Source organism: Dipodomys spectabilis, unplaced genomic scaffold, assembly GCF_019054845.1.
Source record: "Dipodomys spectabilis isolate Male_0828 unplaced genomic scaffold, ASM1905484v1 ptg000043l, whole genome shotgun sequence".
Lineage (NCBI taxonomy): Eukaryota > Metazoa > Chordata > Mammalia > Rodentia > Heteromyidae > Dipodomys > Dipodomys spectabilis.
Genome location: NW_024870720.1, coordinates 13,199,202 through 13,221,920, shown reverse-complemented (window position 1 = coordinate 13,221,920; position 22,719 = coordinate 13,199,202). Strand labels below are relative to the sequence as shown.

Sequence of the window (22,719 nt, the reverse complement as noted above, 5' to 3'; positions counted from 1 at the left end):
ATGAGTAAGGGAAGGTAGAAGTAACCAAACAAAACCCAAAGACAATATAATCAAATAAATTACTTCATTCTTTTCCTATATTCTTGGATGAAGTTATTTGAGTTATTTGGAAGTTATTCAGAATATGAAATGTTAGGGAATTAAAGTGTTTGATTTCTAAAGATAATGACTTATCTTTATTAAAAGATTCTTCCTAAGGTCATAGAGTTTACAGAGTCTTAAATATTTGTACAACCTGCATTATAGTTTTCAAATAAGTCAGTAGCAATGCATGATGATTTAAAAACATTAATTTTATGTGCAGTGGGTTAAATTAGTACAGTAACACTTATGAAGAGAGAGTTTCCAGTTGGAATCTTCAAGATAAAGAACAGTCATCAGCCCTTGAATAGTAGTTACTTTAGGCAGATAATGACAACAGTTTGGTATCTTTTGTTCACATAAGTACTGAGAAACGGATGAGACAAGAAGTGGATATTGTTTACACATTGTATTCCTAAGAGTTCTGTCATAAGTACCTAGGTGCACAGTCAGAGTTGTTGCTAATGGATGTAGCTTTACACACGTGAGTGGCATATATAAAGGTGAAAAAAGTTTGAAAGCCACTAAGATCAGCTGAATGGTTTTGTATAAAGTTATTTGTGGTTGAACCTTTCTCTTTAATTTATTATGTGTCTATCCTGGCTCTCGTTTTATTTTTTAAGCACAGTTACTACATTTGAGTTGCTATGCTTACTCATTTCCAAATGATATCTAGTAGAGTTATTGTACTACGTTTGATGTTGTATTTTATTTTCTGGTGTGTCTTGTGTTTCAGTTGATGAGCTCTATGAGCTCAGTAGAGTTATTACACTACATTTGATGCTGTATTTTATTTTCTGGTGCTTCTTGTGTTTCAGTTGATGAGTTCTATGAGCTCAGTAGAGTTATTACACTACATTTGATGCTGAATTTTATTTTCTGGTGTGTCTGTGTTTCAGTTGATAAGCTCTATGAGCTCAGTAGCAGAGCACTGTCTCCCTTCCTTACTTCGCACCTTGTTTGACTGGTACAGACGACAAAATGGAACTGAAGATGAATCTTATGAGTACAGGCCTCGCTCTAGCACAAAGTCTAAGGGGTAAGTGGATTTTTTTCCCACTGTTTTACCTCAAATCTGAACACCTCTGGTGAAGGAAGTAAATAATGTTATCTGTTGAAGGTGGTTCTTTGGTTTGTAAGCAAAGAGCAAGGCTTACTTTTGTTGTGAAAATGGTAGTAAATAGGGAAGGAAGATTCCTACTTAAATTACAAATCAAGGAGTACCAATTAAACTAAATGGACCCCTGCAGTGCCTATCCCCAGTAGTAGCCATGTGAAAATTATTCTCCACAGTGCCATCCAAGTAGCTCCATCATAGGAGCTTTAACAGTCATAGGGACATATTCACATAGTTTATGAAGGTCCTATTCACATAGTTTATGAAGGAAGCAATCGTGATACAATAAGAAAAAAATACCTAGATACTCTTTTGGCCTCAGATCCTAGAACTTGTCTTCTGCATCTTCAGATATACCAGAAAGACTTTGGGTGGCATATAACAGCTATAGTATTCAGGCAGTTGCCATAATTTAGCATCATTGAGTTTCATAGATGCCATTTGTGACTTTTCAACTTAGGTTTGTAGTTCATACTGTATTTTCACCTCAAAAGAGTTAGAACTCTAGTTTCTATTCTTAATTTTAAGCTGGAGCAATGCTATCTTTTCTAAAGCAATTTAAAATAGTTTTCTTTTTTCTAAGTCTTTTAGATTAGGTTTGATTTCTTATAGATACAATAGAGACGTGACTTGTAAATACTCAGTGTCTAAAATGAAAGAACATGTTGTGTACATTACTTCGATTATTAAAAAAAAAAGTCCTACTCATCCTGTAGAAAGCAAGCTAGGAACACAGTTAACTATCATGGCCTAAAACTCAGTTGTAATACTAATTTGGGATTTTTGTTTCAGAGATGAACAGCAACGAGAAAGAGATTATCTTCTGGAAAGACGGGACTTAGCAGTAGATTTCATTTTTTGTTTAGTTTTAGTTGAAGTTCTAAAGCAAGTAAGTACTGTCTCTGCAATCTGTATTTCTGAATCCTTTGCTCACTCTGTCTCCATATTTTGGTTTCTTCATTTAGGATCTTACCTCTCCAATTCTGACTTGCATAAACTAAACACCTCAAACTTAATTACACTTCTTTTAGCTGCCTGGGGCTTTCCTGCCTGTACCTGTCAGTCTTCCTTATTCTTTTTTCCTTTCATATGCCATCTGAGATATGAAGTTTTTTAGCAAGATGCAGCTGAATGGGAATCAGGTTAAGTATGGGTTTTTAGCTTTAACTATAGTCAGCCTGTCATTTAGCTGCTTCTATCCCTTGTTACTTCTGCTTCATTTCTCTTCCTAAGCCTGCAGGCTGCATTTCAGCATGTAATAATTATGCAGTTATAGCTGAGGAATGAGATGATTTAATAAAGGTGAGACTTAATTGTCAAGTGCAAATAGTTTTCAGACAGATGATGTGTTATGTGCATTCATTCATGAGCATTAGAATGCCTGCTGTGCACTGACATTGTTGCAGGCTCTGACCTCAGGAACTTACATCTGAATGAAATAGATAGTGAAAATAAAAATGCATCATGTCAGTGTCATCTTAGAATTTTTACTATGCAATGTTGATACTAGTCTATGAATGCTTTTATTAATTTTGAAAGATTTTCTGTAAGTTCACAGTCTTTAAAAAGTTATATATCATTCAAATAGGTTCTTACCTTTCTAGTCATGGACATTATGTGGTTTAGGAAGAAAAAGGAGCCTAAAGAAAGAAATTGTATTTCATATATGACATTTAGATAGGTAATTTGGTTTTGTTATATAGAATGCCTTTATGATGATAAATAGCAAATGTAAAACATAAAAACTAATTGGTAGTCTTTTTTTAAACATATTTTTGTGTGTTTTATGAATTATAGTAATTTATAGTTCTTATATATGTGAAATAATGGTGTTTTGTACTCTGAACTCTGCAAATAATTACAATATGTAAAAGAAATAAACATTGAAGGTAAAATTACCTTAATCCACACGTTTTCTAAGAGTTTTCAGTAGATAGAAGGAACAAATTTATGTTAACAAGCCATGTCTATAAGTTCAGTTGGGATGCTAAGCTCCTAAAGCTAGAATAAGTAGGGTAGGAGGAGCCAGGGATCAGAATGGACTTGTCTATCGCTCTTTGGTTGATCTGTAGTATTTGTTGAGTTATTGGAGTGTGATAGATGTCTTTGCTTAAATAGCATAGGGATTCTTCTTTCAGTCTGACTAATTGCACACTCTCTACCCAAACGTTTGACTGCTATGATCCAACTCCACAATGCCTTTTCTCCTTTACTAGCACTAAGTCCTTTCTCATCAAAACAATTGCCTCTTATTGCGCTGGCTTCAGAGCTTTGACTAATGGGAAACCTGCACACTGGCTTTAGAGCTTCAACTCATGGAAAACCTGTGGAACTGCTTTGCTTCTCTTCCTCCTACTTTCTGTTCTTCCCCCTCCCCATTCTCCTCATAGTCATAGTCTTCCTTCTCCATTTTACTTTTCCTTTTCCTTCTTCCACAATTCTTGCTAAAGGAAAACTTCAGAATCTATAAACTTTTTTTCATTTGGCTTGTTTTTCAAGTTTGCTGCACATAATCCTTTCTGATTCATGGGTTGTGTGGACTCCAAATGTGAGACGGAAATATAGTGGCGTTGGTAGGAATCTTTGTCTTTGTTTATTTTTCCATATTATTCTGACCAGCCATGCCTTTCTACTGTCATTTACCACTTCTGTCCATACCTTAGTTCAAATGCACTCAACAAGGAAAAAATAGATCACCAAGAATGTAGATATCCGTTCTCCAAAATTCTGGTAGCCCTTTCCAGGAGTAAGAGGCAAGTCTTTTTTAGCTTCTCCAAAACTATAGAAAACGAAGTTAAAAAATCAATAGAGCTTTCTGAAGTCACAACAAATGAACCCAATTTTCTTCTGTCAAGATGACATAGAGCTTAATAGATCCTGAGAATAGTCAAGGTAATATATCTTGCATCTACTAGGACTTTTACTTTGGTCCTACATAATATATCCACATTAATATGTTTTCTAGTTTTTATTTTTGTAAGATGGAAGTACTGACACACAGTGGTTCAGGAATAACTATTCTTTGTGGCTTAATGCTGAGTTCACGGAATAAATGACTATTCCTTGGATAACTTATGTCTCCACTAATATCCACATATTTAAGAACTCACCCATCCTTTTTTTCTTCCCTTCCTTGCTTCTTATGCATTTCCTCCCCCCCCCCCCCCCCCCCCCCCCCCCACACACACACACGCTTTGCGGTAATAGTACCAGTACTAGGGCTTGAAATCAGGATCTGTGCTCTGTCCTTTATCTTTTTCTGCTCAGGGCTGACATTCTACTACTTGAACCACAGTTCCCCTTCTGACTTTTCCCTGACTAATCGCAGATAAGGGTTTCATGAACCTTTCTACCTTGGCTGGCTTTGAAACACAAGCCTCTGAGCTTAGCCTCCTTGGGAGCTAGGATTACAGGCATGACCCACTAGTGCTTCATCCCTTATACTTTTGAGATAGTCTTCCTAGAGTTGCCCAGGCTAGTCTTGAATCAGAGTCCTCCTAACTCTGCCTCCTGAGTGCAGGCATTACAGGTTTGCACTACTGTTTAGAGCTCTTTGTGCACAAAGAGCATTTTATCTTTTGTGCCAACAGATCACTCTGAACCCTGGGAAATGGCCAGGGAACATATTAATATTTCAGCTCCCTCTCTTGCTTGCTGTGTAACTTGATTATCTACAAACTTTTCCCTTTTTACAAAAATGGATGATTATAGTATCATTTTTTTGTAGAATCAAGGAAATTAAATACAATAATGCTCAGTTTATAGAAAGCACTCAACAAATGCTATTTGTTATTTTCATTTTATAGATAGAATTATTAGGTGTAGTGAGTTGGTGAAAATTTTATGATATAGTTCAACTTTCAAATTTTTTCCAATTCTTACTTTTAAAACAAAAATTTATTCCTGTTAGTAAAATCAATGATATGAAATGAAGTGGAAATGGCCAGTATCTTTTCAAATAGAATTAAAGTTTAGTCATAACAAGTTAGGTCTCAAAATTTTTATTTAATTTAAAAATGAAAGTAAATAATGTGGTTGACCATTGGAACAAAATTAACTCTGGATGATAACTGGCTTTTCCCCAAAAAGTCAGAAGAGTAATTTTGGAAAAGTTAAATTTTATTGTTAGTACAGAAGCCTTAGAATGCACAGGGAAAGGTTGGAGGCATGACTTAAAAAAAAAAAAAAAGCGCATATATAAGAGTGTATTCAACAGCAGTATGGCATTGGAAAGGTCTGAACCAATCTTCTTTTGATACTGAATTTTAGTTGTGCATTTTAAAACAACCCATATTGGAAACCTAGCTTGTGTGCCATTTAAGGTCTTGGTTTAGTTCATCAATACCTGTATGACAAATCAGAAGGCGTTACTATCTCTTATGTATGTGAAGTAGTAGGTCCTTGGCATTTTCATATTCACACCACATTTTGGATGTAGATAGGCATCCTGAAGTAGGTCATGGAAGCATCATACCTTCACTTGATCTCACCATGGATTACTAAGTTCCGGGCATCAGGCTGCTCATTCAAACACATCCTGCTTTTTGTTCAAGTTTGCTAACACCTCATAGCAGATGTCTTCTCATTGAAAGCAAGAAGAAAGTTACTCAAAAGTTATATAGCAAGTCAAAAGAGAAACTAACTGTCCCTATTCTTTATATTGTTGCTATTATAATGAAGAACAGTTGCTATTATAATGAAGAAAAGTTTATTTTTAAAGGTTTGATTACAGTTTACTTAAATTAGGCACTTTGGTATAGCTATCAGATATTACTTGAAAGATCCTTTTTAGTTTCTTCTTAATATGAGATGAATGATGTAGTTCAAAAGAGAAGTATACAGGGTAAAAATAAAAGATTGTCATCTATTTGCTTCATTGACTAGCCAGTATTCTGAAGTTTATATAGAAATAAATAATTGTTACACTTTTTTTTTTTTTTTTTTTTTTTTTTTTTTTGGTGGAACTGGTAGTACTATAAAACAGGGTCTTGCACTTATGAGGCTAGTACTCTATTTGAGCCACACCTCCAACTTTGCTTCTGGCTAGTTATATTGGAGATGGGGGATCTAGAGCACATTTCTGCCTAAACTGACCTTGACTGTTATTATGCAGATCTTAGCCTCCTGAGTAGCTAGGATTACAGGTGTGAGTCACACGTGCCCAGTTTGATCTTTACACTTTTATAATGAGAGGTGTTCACCTACAAAAGATTAAAAAGCTGTAACTAGGTAGGCTTTCATGGAAAAGAAATAAAGATAAAAAGAAGAGTTAGACTAAGGGATTATATACCATTTATCAAAATTGTAGGGAAATGGTAAGACAAAAAAAAGCTTGACTTTCTAGGGACAGTGGGTTATGGGAAGATAAATATGTTGAGTAAACTAAGGGAAGATAAAGGATTATTTACTAAGACTTGCTTGTATAGATGTGTCTCTAAGCTGGATTCCTGTCTCAAGTGATAATGTTAGTCTCCACTTCCTGGTTCAGAGAAGAGCTTCATATATTCTTACTACTGTTGATTGTTTTTTTAAGAACCATAGATTAAATTTCACGGCAACTTTAAATAATCAGTAGAAAATTCATGTAGCTGTAGAAAAAAATTATACTCTAACAAGGAATTTTAAATTCATTACCATGAAGACATCTTCTGTTTCTAATTGCCTTTGGCTCAAAACAACCTATGTCGTCCTACATAGCTTATTATTGGGTCTCTTTCCTTAGATTGTTCCCATACTTTCACCAGCAATGCATAGTAGACCTCACTTTCTTGTTTTATCTCTACTGTTCTCTGTTGCTGACTTAATTTTATAAAATGCTATTTTGTGTATTTTTATTCTTTCTATTTTTAGTGAAATGGAGCATCTCCATATATTTATTATCTTAGGAGTCAGTTGATTATTTAATAAAAATGACGAAAATATTCACAATGACCTAATAATGTAGTTGGCTTTCTTTATATATTTTTCTTTACATTCTAGATTCCTGTTCATCCTGTACCTGATCCCTTAGTTCACGAAGTTCTGAACTTAGCTTTTAAGCACTTTAAACATAAGGAAGGGTAAGTAAAATGCCAACTAAGAATTGTTTCCCTCCATAGTCCAGGTTGAGACATTTTAAATAAAATTTACTGATGATTTCATCTTAGAGTTCGAAGCAACTATCATCCCATTTCATTAGAATCTTTCCTGCTTATAGGAAAGATTTAATAAAAATACCACCAGGCATTTGTGGCTCACGCCTGTAATCCTAACTACCCAGGAGGCGGAGATGTGAGGATCACAGTTCAAAGCCAGTCTGGGCAGGAAAGTCCATGAGACTCTTATCTCCAATAAACCACCAGAAAACTGAAAGTGGTGCTGTGGCTCAAGGGGTAGAGCACTCATTTTGAGTGGAAGAGCTAAGGGACAGTGCCCAGGCCCAGAGTTCAAGCCCCATGACCGACCAAAAAAAAAAAAGAGACAAAAAAGAAAAATACTTCTTACCATTGTAGATCAGATTTTTAAGAGCCAGAAGATTAAATTTTATGGCAAATTAAAATCTAATCAGTTGAAAAAATTCTTGTCTTTTCAGAAAAAATTTATATAATAACTCTAGTAAAAAATTTGAAACTCAGGGCTGGGAAGATGGCTAAGTGGTAGAGCACTTGCCTTGCATGCATGAGGCCCTGGGTTCGATTCCTCAGCACCACATAAGCAAAAAGAAAAAAGCCAGAAGTGGCGCTGTGGCTCAAGTGGTAGAGCGCTAGCCTTGAGCTGAAGAGCTGAGGGACAGTGCCCAGGCCCAGAGTTCAGGCCCCATGACAAGACCCCCACCCCCCCCCACCCCCAAAAAAAAAAAAAATTGAAACTCATTTACAAAAGAAATTAAATAAAACATTTATTGAGGTATGTTTGTTTTGTTGTTTCAGATATTCAGGAACCAACACTGGGAATGTGCATATAATTGCAGATTTATATGCAGAGGTCATAGGGGTTCTTGCCCAATCAAAGTAAGTCTTACCTCATCGATTTTTATTTGCTGTACATTTAAGAATACTTCGTAACTGATGGAGTAGACATCCAGTCTTAGGTTCACCGCGGTTGTCTGCTTTTTTATTACTTGTTGTTCTGTTCCTTAGAGGGTGCTCCAACTACTCTCCATTCCTCCTGTGCACAGCTTGCTTTAAATTATTTGATGTTTCTCATAAATGTCTGAATTAAGCAAGTCAGACATTTTCACAAATAGTGGACACAGAAATTTCCTTATTTCTTATAACTTAACACTTCTGTGTTAATTTTTTTTAAAATCTCATTTAGAGCTCTTTACAAGAGCTGATAACTAACTACCTTCCTTTTTGGCTGGATTCTTTTATCTCTAAGATTACAACACAGTGTCTTCTAATTATTTTGTCTTAAATACTGAACAGTTTCATATAGATAGAAGAGATACCAAGGAAAGATAAATGAAGCCAAGATTTTTTTATTGAAGTGTTGGTTATGAGTTGCCCTAATTGAATTGTATTGATTCATGATCCTATTGTTTGCAGCTTGTAGTTGCTCTAAAAATTCCGGAATTTTTTGGATTTCCTTTTGTTGCTACTGGGAAATATATAAGAGAAAAAGAATTAGTTCATATTTACTTGGGTCCCTTTCAAAGGGACTTTTGCCCTGAACCATTCCCCTCCCCTATAACAACCTTTATACATTCTAAGAAGGCAAGCACAATTATTGTGAATGTTTAATAATTAGTATCCTGCTGGCAGTGGGGGAAAGGACACCAGTATTGGGGTTTGAACTCAGGGCCTTGTGCTTACTAGGATCTCTCACTGAGCCATAGCTCAAGCCCAGTAGTTGGAATCTTAACATCAAGTAATGACTTTTATTTCTTTTCTTCTTTTTTTTAATGCCTTAATATACAAGGGATAACCCATGCTACAGAACGTAAAATAAAGTTTGAATATTTAAAAAGATTTAGACACAGACAAAGCCTGGTGTGGTTATGAGGCCAGCTTTGGAAAAGATAGTGAAACCTTTAATTTACAAATGAGTTGGGCATGGTGGCACATGCCTAAAAGCCCAACTGCTTGGGAGTCGGAGATTGGGAAGACAGTGGTTAGAGGCTGGTTTGAGGAAAAAGTGCAAGGCAGTATAAAAATGACAGAAGCAAAAAAACTACTGGGATTGTGTCTTAAGTGTAAGAAGCGTAGAGTTCAAACTCTCTAAGCATGTGGACATAAAATTGTAGACATGAGGAATGTGGGTTTTTTTTGAGGAATTTTTTTAAATTAAAAATTAATTGTGATCTCAGACATAGCCCAGAAGTTCTAAGTAATACATGAACAAGTTAGATTGAGGAGAATACCACATGGTGGTTAAGTTAACTCTAGATGGTTAGGATATAAGACTAAATAGCTAATCAAGTGAGGGAGTAGCATAAACCTTGCTAGTCCAGCTGTAACAGAGCTGTAGCACAATTGATGTTTTCATTAGAGTGCACTGTGAACAAAGGGAAAAGTAGGTGAGTCTAAACTAAATCAGATTCCTAATACCTAAAGGGGGAAAGTTGGTCTACCTTGTGTTAGATTCCTAGTAACTTAAGGGTGGATATTCCATCCTGGTTTAGACTCTGAGTACCCAAAGTAGTAGGTTAGACTGGGTTAGACTCCTAGTGCCTAAGGGACTGGTGGTGGAGCAAAGTCTGGGAGAGGGTTGGGATACTTTAGAGTTTTGTCTAAAAGTTTTCTATTCCTGTACTGTCTAATAATTTCATGGAAAATTGGAAAATTCCTTGGGTTCAAATAAACATTTCAACAAAAAATTTTAATTTACTTTAAAAAGATTTCATAGAGATAATGTGAAATGATATTATATTCCCCAATATTCTAATGGAAATAGTTAAGTTGTCCTTCCTACCATATGTCTGGATTTGGTTCATGTTTGTTTTCTTTTCCCTTCACTAGTCAATGAAAGCATGGAAATGGAAAGCAAGCCTTATTTGTTAGGAACTGGTTTCATCAATAGTAACATTAAGATGTTACTATTAAGTAGCATATAGAGATGGTTAATTATTGATTAATCAACTATTACATACTTTTTCATATGTACAACAAAGAATACTAGTCTTAGTAATTGTGATTTGAATCTAGGATCATACTCAAAACCTTTTGGTTCTGTAGCTGACATACTGAAAGATGAATATACTTTCTCCTCTTTGGTTAATGAGGTATTAGATTTAAGTAATAATGGGCATTCTATAATTGGCTGATTTCTCTCTTTGAAAAATTATAGTCCTCAGTCTGGTGTCTGTATCATCACCAACTTAGAGAAGAGACTTCAAATCTGGAGACTGATTACTAATATCAAGATATTGTATGAACATGTCATTTGACCTTACTTTGTAATTATTATTAATAAATGGCAATTGTACTGATTTACATCACAAGAATAAAGAACTCCTAAGTTTAAAAATAAACCAAGGAAAATTTTTGTATAACAATTACATTTCTCTTTGTGCGCTTTTCTGGTCATTTTAATAAGGACAGAGAAAGGAGGTGTTACCCAGGCAACAGACCTTTTGATTTCGTCCTTAAGATCATGTGGGAAATTGGTGTTTTTAATTCACATAGAATTCTGTCTCCTTGTATAATAAAGGTTTCAGGCTGTAAGGAAGAAGTTTGTGACAGAATTGAAAGAACTACGACAGAAGGAACAAAGTCCACATGTGGTCCAAAGTGTAATCAGCTTAATAATGGGAATGAAATTTTTCCGTGTGAAAATGTATCCTGTAGAAGATTTTGAAGCATCATTTCAGTTTATGCAGGTGATACACTTTTAAGGGGTAGAAATTAGAATTAGCCTAACAAGGGGGTTTGTATTTTTTTATGACTATTCGGAAGAGCTAAAAGATAGATAAATTAATTGCATCATGAATTTCTGATTTTAGTTTTTAAGTTCTCACAAACAGAATTTTTTGACTGTGGATGCTTTGACTTTAACTTATTTTTGTAAAATAAAAGAATATTCACAAAATTATTATAATATTACAAAATCTGTTCCCTTTCCTTACTAATCTAATCATACCATTTTCCCTTTAAGGAATGTGCTCAGTATTTCTTAGAAGTAAAAGATAAAGATATAAAACATGCACTTGCTGGTTTATTTGTGGAGATTCTTATCCCTGTAGCTGCTGTAAGTATATTTAATTTGTATACCATTCCTGTGTTGTAAAAGCCTTAGGACCTTACGCTTCCATTTCTTCCCCTAAAGTACTTGCTAAGGCACTATGTCAAGGCCAGTATGGAGTTCACCTCAATGCTTTCCAGTTCTTCAGGGGTCACTTGTTTTGTTGGCTGATGGACAGTGTTTTTTGCCTCATCATTTTATTTTGGGTTATTTTTTTTTTTGTCGGGGCTAATCTCTGGGCCTAGGCACCGTCCCTCAGCTCTTCAACTCAAGGCTAATGCTCCTATTACTTGAGCCACAGTGCCACTTCTGTTTTCTGGTAGTTTGTTGGAGATAAGAGTCTCACAGACTTTCCTGCATGGGCTGGCTTTGAACTGGGATCCTCAGATCTGGGCCTCCTAAGTAGCTAGGATTACAGGCTTGAGCTATGGTGCCCGGCTTATTTTGTTTTCTTGATTAAGATAGTAGAATAAATAGAACCTCCTTTACCTTGGCTAGAAATGGAAGTTAATTTTATTCTTCTCTCTAGAATTTATGCTGCTTAAAATTTCAAAAACTACTGTTTATTTTCATACTGAGAAATGGAACTCTTTTGGCTTTCATTTTGAAAGTCCAATTTGCTGCCTTGTGACTGTTCACAGAAGTTAGTTTGTAGTAATTATGCTGTGAACAGGTAGGATGTTAATTTCTTAACTTTTCCCATAGTTCTGTGTCAGAAAACTGGCCTGGGAATGTGGCTTAATGGCTTTTTAAACTGTATTGAGTAGTTTCTTGAGTAAGGGTTTTCTACGTAGACTGGCCTCAAACCATAATTCTCTGGATCAAAGTCTCCTAAGTTGTTAGGATTGTTGGCATGTACAACTAGTACTCAGCTCAAATTTTTCCTGTTTTTTTTTTTTTTAATCAGTCATGCTGGATTAGAGGCTCTCTAATCCTATCTTAACTAATAACATCTATAATGACCTTTTTTCCAGTTTAATTCATTTGATTTTTGTGAAAACATAATTCAGCCCTTGACCCCAAGCCTGTACATAGGCAGCCCTTTGACAGGAACACTTCCTCTCTTAATGACCTCCCTTCCTCTTTCCCTGGCTGACCTCTCTTCCATCATGATGTGTATCAAATGCTTTTTATGTGGTGGGGCCTTGTCTGTGCACAGGAAATACAGCAAGGGACAAGATAGGAAAGACATTCTGCTCTTGTAGAGTTTACTTCTAGTGTGAAGAGCTGGAAACAAACACAGGCTGTAAAATATGTAAAATGTCAATCATGGCAAAGACTTGTTACATTCTTGGGAAGGATGTTTCAGACAGAAGGAAGAAGTGAGGGCATCTTGCGGCTATTCTGGGGAGGATAAGCAAGCCATGTGGCTGATGCTAGTACCCAGAGGTCCTGCCGTGGGACGTCCGTGGGACGTGTAGTCAGAGATTTTACATAGGAGGCTGACACAGCTGCAGATGTAGTAGATTTGCTGACTTCAGCTTAGATGTCATATCCTGGTGGAGTTTGTCCAAAGGGCCCCCTTCTGGAGACTCTATGAGCCCAGACAGCTTGCTGTCACCATACCTGTTAGACTGGGCTTTCTGCCTGTTTGTCTTTTTCTACTTGTTCTTCTATTGGAAAGATAGGGTTTATCCTGTTTACTTAACACTTGGTACATAAGATTTAACTCTAATCTCAGTGAGTTATTAACTAATTTTAGTCCATATAGAAAGTTATTGTAGTCCTTCTAGAATTTAATGTGTATGACCATTTTCTCCTTTTTTGTTTGCATTACCTTGTTTTTAGGCTGTTAAAAATGAAGTGAATGTTCCTTGTTTGAAGAATTTCGTAGAGATGCTTTATCAGACTACTTTCGAATTGAGCTCCAGGAAGAAGCATTCATTGGTATTGAGAAGTATTTCAAACTTTCACATGAATAATTTGACACTTTAGTAGTTGATTTATGAATTCAGTAGATGTTTAAAAGAATGGCAAAGTCTTTAATGGTAAAGAAAAAAAAAATCCCCCAAATGTAATGCAAGGACAAATTTAATGTATGTGTTTCTTCTGCTCTATTTTAGACTTTTTGTTAATTTTCTTCACTCTACATTTGATGGTTATTGCACATTTTCTTGTAGGTACTTAGTAACTTGACAGGCTCTTTAAGCTTTATAATATGGGAAAGATTGAATGTAGTCTTTTATTAAATCACAAATTCCTTCATTTTAATATATTATATAACAGTGTCACAATATTCTGTAATCATGTATCTTCTGTTTAGAAGTTGAAAGATTTTGTTTTTTGATGATTTGTGCTTACTAGGCAGGTTATCTACCTATTTCATTAATACTTCTAGCCCTTTTAGATGTGTGTATATGCGTGTGTACAAATGATACGTATATACATGTGTGTGCATGCATATGTGCCAATGCATGCCAATACTGGGGCTTTTAGATGTGTGTATATGCGTGTGTACAGATGATACGTATATACATGTGTGTGCATGCATATGTGCCAATGCATGCCAATACTGGGGCTTTTAGATGTGTGTATATGCGTGTGTACAGATGATACGTATATACATGTGTGTGCATGCATATGTGCCGATGCATGCCAATACTGGGGCTTTTTGCTCTCATTGGGCTTTACACTCACATCTGGCACTGCACCACCTGAGCCACACCTCTACTTTGAACTCTTTTTGTTTTTTTTGGGTCCAGTCGTGAGGCCTAAACTCTGGGCCTGGACACTGTCCCTCAGCTCTTCAGCTCAAGGCGAGTGCTCTACCACTTGAGCCACAGCGCTACTTCCGGCTTTTTTCTTAAGTGGTGCTGAGGAATCAAACCCAGGGCCTCACGCATGCAAGGCAAGTGCTCTACCACTGAGCCACCTTCCCAGCCCCTCTACTTTGAACTCTTTGCTGGCTAATTACAGATAAGAGTTTCTGAGACTTGTCTGCCCAGGTTGGCTTCAAGCCAAGATTCTCAGATCTCAGCTTCTTGAGAACCAAGGATTACAGTTGTGAGCTACCTGTGCCTGGCTTGCTTTTAAGATATTTTTCAGTCTCACATTTATGCCCAGGCTAGTGTGGACTGTAGTCATCATATTTGTGCTTTCCATGTAGCTGGGATGACAGGCATATACCACCAGTCTCAGGTTTTATTGGTTGAGATGAAGTTTCACAAATTTTTGCTAGTGCTAACCTTGAACCTTGATCCATCTGTTGTGAGCCTCTCAAATAGAACTATAGAAGTAAAACATAATGTCGTGTTTGAAGGCATTTTCTTTGCTTAACTGTTTACTGTACTTTCTTTCTTTCTTTCCCTCTTTCTTTCTTTCTTTTCTTTCTCTCGCTCTCTTTCTCTTTCCCTCTTTCTTTCTCTCTCTCTTTCTTTCTTTCTTTCTTTCTTTCTTTCTTTCTTTCTTTCTTTCTTTCTTTCTTTCTTTCTTTCTTTCTTTCTTTCTTTCTTTCTTTATTTTTCTTCTTTTTTTGATTGGTTGTGGGGCCTTAACTCTGAGCCTGGATGCTGTCCCTGAGCTCTTCAGCTCAAGGCTAGTGCTCTACCACTTGAGCCACAGCGCCACATCCAGCTTTTTCTGCTTATGTGGTGCTGAGGAGTCGAATCCAGAACCTCATGTAGGAGAGGCAGACATTCTACCACTGAGCCACTTTCCCAGCCCTGCACTTTATCTTTCTATAGCTGGGAGAAAGTTTGGGAAATTGGCAAATGTTCCACTACTTAAACTAGAGATGAAACAACAACAACAACAATAACAATAATAATAAAAAATACTGATCGCGTCCAGGCATTATGTCAAATACTTGAAGAATGTCTTCTTTTACATTAAGCCTCATGACCCCAGAAGATGTTTGTGGTTGTTGTCATCCACTTTATGTGTTGCAAAATAAAACCTGGTGCCCCTGAAGTTCCATCCATGGCCAGTATAAGCTGGAATTTGAGTGTCAGTCTGTCCTCAGAGCCTATGTTCTGTGTTAAAAGTCATTGTATTGCATGAGGGACAGCATGTTCCAGGGAGAACATAGTCTAACTCAGATGATTGTTCAAGGAATTCTTCTTAGAGAAAATGTACCCTTTACCATTCTCTGTTAGATGGTCCTGTGGAGGTACATTTACTAAAAATGGGAAAGCTGCCTAAAAAGATTTAGTTCCCTTGTTTTCAGAGACAAAACAAGTCCAGTGCTTTTCCATGAAGAATGTTAATTCTCTCTTTTCCCTGTCTCCTTCAGGCTTTGTATCCACTAATTACCTGCCTTTTATGTGTCAGTCAGAAGCAGTTTTTTTTAAATAACTGGCATATTTTCCTACAGAACTGTTTGTCACATTTAAAGGTAAGACATAATTACATTTCTGACTCATAAATATCAACTGTGATATATTCATTTATGTTTATATGTTCCTGTTGCTACTTGAATACTATGTTTTCCTCATTCCTTTTTTATGAACTTTATTTCTTCTATAGGGAATCACATGTGGAAGTGAATAAATATTGAATGAAAATCTCACAAAACTCTTCATAAACTTGTCTTTTGTCTTGAGAAAATTCAGTAATGTTGGCTCAAGTCTGCATAATCCACCTAGAGCTTTGATAATGTCACTAACTTCACATGCACTGTAAGGCTGTGTAATTACATTACATGTGATGTTAGCCCAGCTAGACAGATGTGAAGTCTCCTGAGACAATAGAACTTGTGTGAACAGATACTTGTCACCAACACTATTTGGCACATCCATGTTCATTTTTCTATTGACTACAAAACTGTGAGAGAGATTGTGCTCTTCCCGGCATGCTCTGCTAGCAGAGTCCACTTTTCTTCTCTGGATAGGAGCACAATTAATGTCTGACAAAGAAAGTGGGAGTAGTTCTCATCTGCATGTCGTGTGAACACTACATTGAATATCTGAATGATAAAGGAGTCTATTTAAATATTTGCTTATAAGCTGTAAAAACGGTCCAGCTATGACATTGTCTTTCCTGTTACTCTTCGAAGGTAGATTAGAAACTGAGTATCTCATTTTGACCATGAAATGGAAACACTGATAGTTTAATTGACTGACTCGGGCCACTCTACTCATTGTGGCACTATGAGCTTTAGGACTGCTGTTTCCCTTGTACTTTGGGAATGTTCCACTGGATGTAATCCTGTGTATCTTTTTGATGGTATTATGCATTCTTTTCAATTTTTTTTCACAGATATAGGGGATATATGTTTTTGAAAAATCATTTTTCTATTTCCTCCTATATATAAAATATTAATATTCATATTTGGATAAGGGTTGATATATCCTCTATGCTTTATTTATGAAAATTCCTAGGACCAAATTAAACTAATCTCTTTTTGACTTAAAACCAGGAAAGAAATGTGATTAATTGCATTATCCTTGTTTCTGTCCTTATTTTGAAAATTATACAATGGTATAATGGTATAAAAGAGAATGGATCACTTTCTGAGTAGTATGATTTTCATACTTTGAATAAAATATTTTAAAAACGTGCCTTTAAGTGTTTCTGGAAGATTGCTTTGTTTCATGATAATTCATACTTTTCTGTTGCTTGTTGGAATTTTTTTTATATGTTTCCCACCTAACATACTTGCAATCCTTTCGCAGTACCTTAACTTTTTTTGTCTTAAGGCTTTCATTTAAAATGCACTTGTTTTGTTTTTTTCCCTTACCTCCTTTTTAATATTTCTGGCATATTGTGCATTTTCATTAATGGTTTCATCAATCTGCCAGATTAAAGGAGATAAGAGCCACTTAGCATGAATATTTGGAATAATTGTCTTGGCCATTAACCCTTAACTTACATTAAGGCTCTATTCAGCAGAAATTCTATGACTTGGCTCCTGTTTCTTAAGTTTTAGATAATGTGGCTACCTCATTTAGTTGAGGTAAGGAGTTGTGAGCATTGAAGGAAGAAATTGTGCTAGTCACCAGTATGACAGTTATAATTTCTTTTCTGTATTGGAAAAGTTGATCCAAGATCAGGACCATAGTCAATTACATTATTCCAGTAAATGTCTTGATTTTTTTTAAAAATGTAAAATTGTTTTTCATTATTAGACCCATTCTTCCCTCAGACTGATTTTTACTAATACTACTGGATGCTAGACTCCTTGTCTTATTTAATTTTCATTGTGATTAAGGCTGAAAGAAGACAAGTCATGTTTAGGAAGCCAGCAAATTACAGAAGAAGCTGTGCATCCAGATTCACCCAGTTTTATAACTCTTGTTCTTTCTGCCTACTCTGTTATTTATCTTTGATACACCATAAGGAATGTTGCTGCATTGAATATTTTAAGGAAATAGGTTGGCTGTCATTCTGGGATATTAAAGAGGCATTGTTATTTAGGGTCAGTAAAATATACATGATAGATTTTGTAGACACTTTAAGATAATATACAGTTTATTAAAAAAAATAAGTTTTTAGTTTAGTAGCCAGAAAAAAATGGCCCATAAATAACATGTGTTTCCTTATTTCTACTGTAGATTTTTTAGATTTTTAATTTTTCTATGAAACAGAATTTGATATTTTCTCATTTCCATATCTTTATGTCAATTGAAGTACTTATGTGAAATGTTATTTTACCATTTCTGAAGAATTATTGAGAGAGAATAAGAGTAGATGTCTTATAAAGATAGTTTGGACATTATTTTCCTATGGTCTGTTTAAAAAACTAGTTATTTGAACTCAAATGCAGCTTTAGGAACAAAAATTTAGTCAGTTAACATTTAGGTTTTCTTAGTTTGAGTGTTGTAGGTGTATCTGTTAGGATATAGGATTTTTTTTTTCTTAGTGCTTCCGGCCACTGTTTTGGAAATTAAAACATTTCTTCTAAATAGAGACCTTGGTGAGGAGCTGTCTTGTTTTGTGCTTATTTTCACCTAACATGCATGTGCTGCATCTCATGTTTATGTTTGCTGTCTCACATTGCTTTATTTAGATGCCATCTAACAACAGTATCAGAAAACAAATAGAAACACTTCAGGTGAGTTGTGTTGATGCTACAAAGTAAAATATTGCTTTATTTCTTTTATGTGTGGCATTTTTTTTCTTTGCCATTGTTGTATTGCATGTCTAAAGTATTTATTCACACCTGCTTCAGCTATTGTCAAAGAAGAGTAGCTCACAGCAGGAGCATTCTTCCAAAAGTTAGCTATTAAATTGACCACTAGGAAATGTCCTTAAAAGATAGAAAAGATAATGAATTCTCACTCTTTACCAAAATTTGCATTTTAAAATATTGTGTTTAATTGATATATAGCTGTTAGAAACAAAACATTTGTTAGTACAATTAAGGAGCCAATAAGTTTGATTTTTTTTTTCTTTTTCTTTCTTTCTTTCTTTTTTTTTTTTGTGCTGGTCCTGGGGCTTGAACTCTGTTCAAGGCTAGCATTCTACCACTTGAGCTACAGCTCCACTTCTGGTTAATTGGAGATAAGAGTCTCACAGCTCTTCTTCCCTGAGCTGACTTTGAACTTCCAGCCTTAGATCTCAGCTGCCTGAGTAAACAAAGATTACAGGCATGGGCCTCAGGCACCCGGTGATTTTGAATATAATTTTGATGAGTGCATTTTTCAAAGCTTTTATTCTGTTGGCCTGTTTTTTTTTTTTGTTGTTGTTGTTGTTTTTTGGTTTTTTTTGAGACTGGGTCTCACTATGGAGCCCAGGCTGGCCTTGAACTTGTGATCCTCAGTTTTCATACCTCTGTTTCCAAGTGCTGGGATTTTGAGTATGCACCAGTGTACCTGGTTTTAATTATTTTGTAAATAATTAAAGGAAATAAACACATTAAAATCGTTACTTTAAATGAGTCACCATAAAGATGTTTCCTTTTTCTTCTGTCATGATGTTAATATTGTGGTATAAGCAGTTTGTCAGTAATTTATGTGTGTGTCATTTTGGCATTTCTTTGAAATATTAATAGAAACTTAATATTTTAGTGGTTTATTTTGAGAGTATCAGGAATTGTATTATTTCTGGTTCCTTTGAGCCATGTATACTTACCACTTACTAAATATTTACTTGATATATGAACCTTTTTTTACATAAATACAAACAAAAGTGGAGAGGGGCTGGGAAGGTGGCTCAGTGGTAGAGTGCTTACCTTGCACGTATGAGGCCCTGGGTTCGATTCCTCAGTACCACATAAGCAGAAAAAGCTGGAAGTGGAGCTGTGGCTCAAGTGGTAGAGCACCAGCCTTGAGCTGAAGAGCTCAGGGACAATGCCCAGGCCCAGAGTTCAGGACTCATGCCCCGGCCAAAAAAAAAAAAAAAAAATGTGGGGAGCTTGAGTTGTTAACATAGAAACTATTTGATTTTACAGGATTGCTAGTATTTTCATAAGTTTACTTTTACTCTCCTTTTGTTTTTAAACAGAATAAAGATCCTAAAATGTCTCGAGTTGCACTGGAATCTTTGTATAGATTGTTGTGGGTTTATGTTATTAGAATAAAATGTGAAAGCAACACTGTAACTCAAAGGTGAGTGCCTTTGTTTTCAATTTCTTTTGGAACAAAATCTTGGGTTGCAGCTGTTGCTTAGTGGGTAAAGCACTGAAACAGGTGGAGGGCCCTGAGTTCAGTCCATATCTTCAAAATAAAGTAGCTAATAAAATCATGTTAGAAATCACATTAATGGAATTATAGTTACATATCTTGAGAAGGAATATAAATTTGCCCTGATCTGAATAATAATTTTTGCTAATGTGCTGTTGCGGTTGTCATTTCATTGTGACTAAATCTTTCCATCCTGCAGTCGCCTAATGAGTATTGTGTCAGCACTTTTCCCAAAAGGCTCTAGAAGTGTGGTGCCTCGTGACACACCTCTTAATATATTTGTGAAGATTATTCAGTTCATTGCTCAGGTGAGTGCTCTACCCCATTATCACTTAATAAATCCTATAGTAATTGGGAGTTTAAAATTTTTTCTTAGAGATCTATACATATGCTAATAAAATGTTAGTTAATATTGAATTGTTAAAAGTAATGTTCTTTTAAAAACTAAAACAAACACAGAGTGGTAATGATTTTTCTATGACAAAATGAGTTTGTAATCAGCCTGCATAATTGGAAAGGAGACAAATGGGTAGAAGCACTTTTAATTGAGGAAGAGTGAACATTGTGTCTAAAAATTCTGTTAGTCCACTTGCTAATTATCTCCAAATTTCTTGAAAGATTTTTTAGAAAATTGTCTTCATGATCTGCATTAATGCAGGTGCTTAGGTACAGATAGTAGACACTCTTGTTGAACCCCATGGGACCTTTTAGTGAAGGAGTGAGAGCTTACTGAATTGTTAATAGAGCTGAAAAAACAAATTCTAACCTCATAGTCAGGAGAGATCTTCAAAACTGGGCTGTCAAAGAAGTGGCTGCCTCCTTCTTTCTTTCTCCTCCTCTTTCCTTCTTCTCCTCTTTCCTCCTTCTCCATCTCTTTCCTCCTCCCCCTTCCTCTTTCTTCCTCTTCCCTTCCTTCTCCTCCTCTTCTACTTCCTCTTCGTCACCACTGCCCCATTTCCCAAAGAGTCACATGAGTATACCACGCCAAATCCTACTGTCACAAAGAACCTTGAGAACTGCAATTTTAGCATTCTAGCTTCTTTGGTGAAGGTAGGTTCATTAGAATGGGATTACATGGGTTTTAAGTGAGAAAGTCCAAGGTTTTAGTCACATCCTCTTTTGGGACATAAGTCCTATTCCAATAGATTATCTATTCCTTTAGTTAAAAAAAATGGATTCCAGGATATTCATTGTATTTACTTTGAACTGAAATGATATAGATGATTCATAATGAAATTTTTTAACAGTGAAGAAATAGGAAATATTTGAATATTTCTATTTCAGCACAGAAGAAAGGCTCCTTAGATTAGTATAATGCATCAAAAAAGATTAATAAAAGCAAACTGATTAGGCTTAGAAAATTAACCCCTCTGTATATCACCTTGACAATAAAATTAAATTTTAAAAAAGAGAAAATTGCGCCTTTAGGTTATATCAGTTGCTAATTTTTCTTTGTAGAATTGTACTGTTTCCCTTTGGTTAATCACTTCATTCCAGTGACTCATTTCAGATGTTAGTCTTCTTAGTTAACTTTTCCTTGGAGCTCTCTTTCCTTGAGTCCTGTTCTTTATGGCACTCACCATTCTCTACACCTGTGTCTGGCTGACATCATTCTTGGAATTTTTCCTTATGTTTTAAAAATGATTTTGGTGAATGAATGTTAAAACTAATAGCTTAGATATTGAATAGATAATTTTATAGTAAGTAGTATGTTTTTAGACTTAATTCTTACATTTTTTTCTTTCCACTAGCTAGACTTGTGGACATTTTAAGGACAGAAACTTGCGTTGTTGTATAATTCTTAAATGCCCTTAGTATATACTAGCAAAGCACAAGGTCTTACTAAATTTTTTTCCCCTCCAGGAACGTTTGGATTTTGCAATGAAAGAAATAATATTCGATCTTCTAAGTGTTGGAAAATCTACTAAAACTTTCACCATTAATCCAGAGGTAAAGATACACACACACACACACACACAATTCTTTGAGCCTCATTTCTGTAGTCAGAGTTTTTATGTTTAAATGTGATTCTTAACTACAGAAATGGTGCAGGACAGATTTAGCTTTGTAGGTACTGGCTGAATGCTGTAACATTGGTGTTTTCCAGGCCATCCAGCTCAGCTGGCTCTTACAAGTTATGACATGACTTCAGGTTTCTTCTGCTTGGAATGATTCATATTTGTGGTACATGTTAATAATAGCATTCCTTCAGTGTTTTCTGGTGTTCTCCTGTAGTGAATTCCAAAAATCCTTTCACCCAGGTGGAGCTTACAGTGAAAAAAAGATACTTAATGCTATACTTCTGCCTTTTCACTCTTTTTTTTTTTTGGGGGGGGGGGGGGAAGAAGGTCCAGACGTGGAGCCTGAACTCTGGGCCTGGGCACTGTCCCTCAGCTCTTAAGCTCAAGTCTAGCGCTCTACCACTTGAGCCACAACGCTACTTCCGGCTTTTTTCTTTTTGCTTATGTGGTGCTGGGGAATCGAACCCAGGGACTCAGGCATGCAAGGCAAGCGCTCTACCACTGAGCCACCTTCCCAGCCCCTGCCTTTTCACTCTTGAGACATTACATTTTCACATTGTTTGAAATACTCTATAATCACATAGCACGAATCTAATGACAATTGAGATTATAAAAAGGCTAAGAAGATGTTGCTTTTGTTCTTGTTTTAAATTACTGTGCTGGGAATCCTAAGATACATTTGTGGCTGACAAGTTTGTTGGGAAGTTTTGAAGCTTTTTGTATGTAAGATTTATAAGATAAACTAATAATAATTCCAGATTTTCAAAGTGAGTAGAAG

At 35.7% G+C, this 22,719-nt stretch overlaps 1 protein-coding gene across 1 annotated transcript in view; it reads left to right on the top strand.

The window, feature by feature from the left end:
• The window catches only part of Fryl (FRY like transcription coactivator), a 165,922-nt gene that overhangs the window by 44,967 nt on the left and 98,236 nt on the right, over positions 1 to 22,719 (top strand). Inside the window, exons 4-15 of the mRNA XM_042677986.1 lie at positions 981 to 1,120; positions 1,991 to 2,087; positions 7,178 to 7,257; positions 8,107 to 8,187; positions 10,829 to 10,997; positions 11,273 to 11,365; positions 13,148 to 13,246; positions 15,591 to 15,692; positions 18,306 to 18,350; positions 19,742 to 19,845; positions 20,120 to 20,228; positions 21,784 to 21,870. Coding sequence (XP_042533920.1) covers positions 981 to 1,120; positions 1,991 to 2,087; positions 7,178 to 7,257; positions 8,107 to 8,187; positions 10,829 to 10,997; positions 11,273 to 11,365; positions 13,148 to 13,246; positions 15,591 to 15,692; positions 18,306 to 18,350; positions 19,742 to 19,845; positions 20,120 to 20,228; positions 21,784 to 21,870 — 1,206 coding nt within the window. The remainder of the gene's footprint in view (positions 1 to 980; positions 1,121 to 1,990; positions 2,088 to 7,177; positions 7,258 to 8,106; positions 8,188 to 10,828; positions 10,998 to 11,272; positions 11,366 to 13,147; positions 13,247 to 15,590; positions 15,693 to 18,305; positions 18,351 to 19,741; positions 19,846 to 20,119; positions 20,229 to 21,783; positions 21,871 to 22,719) is intronic.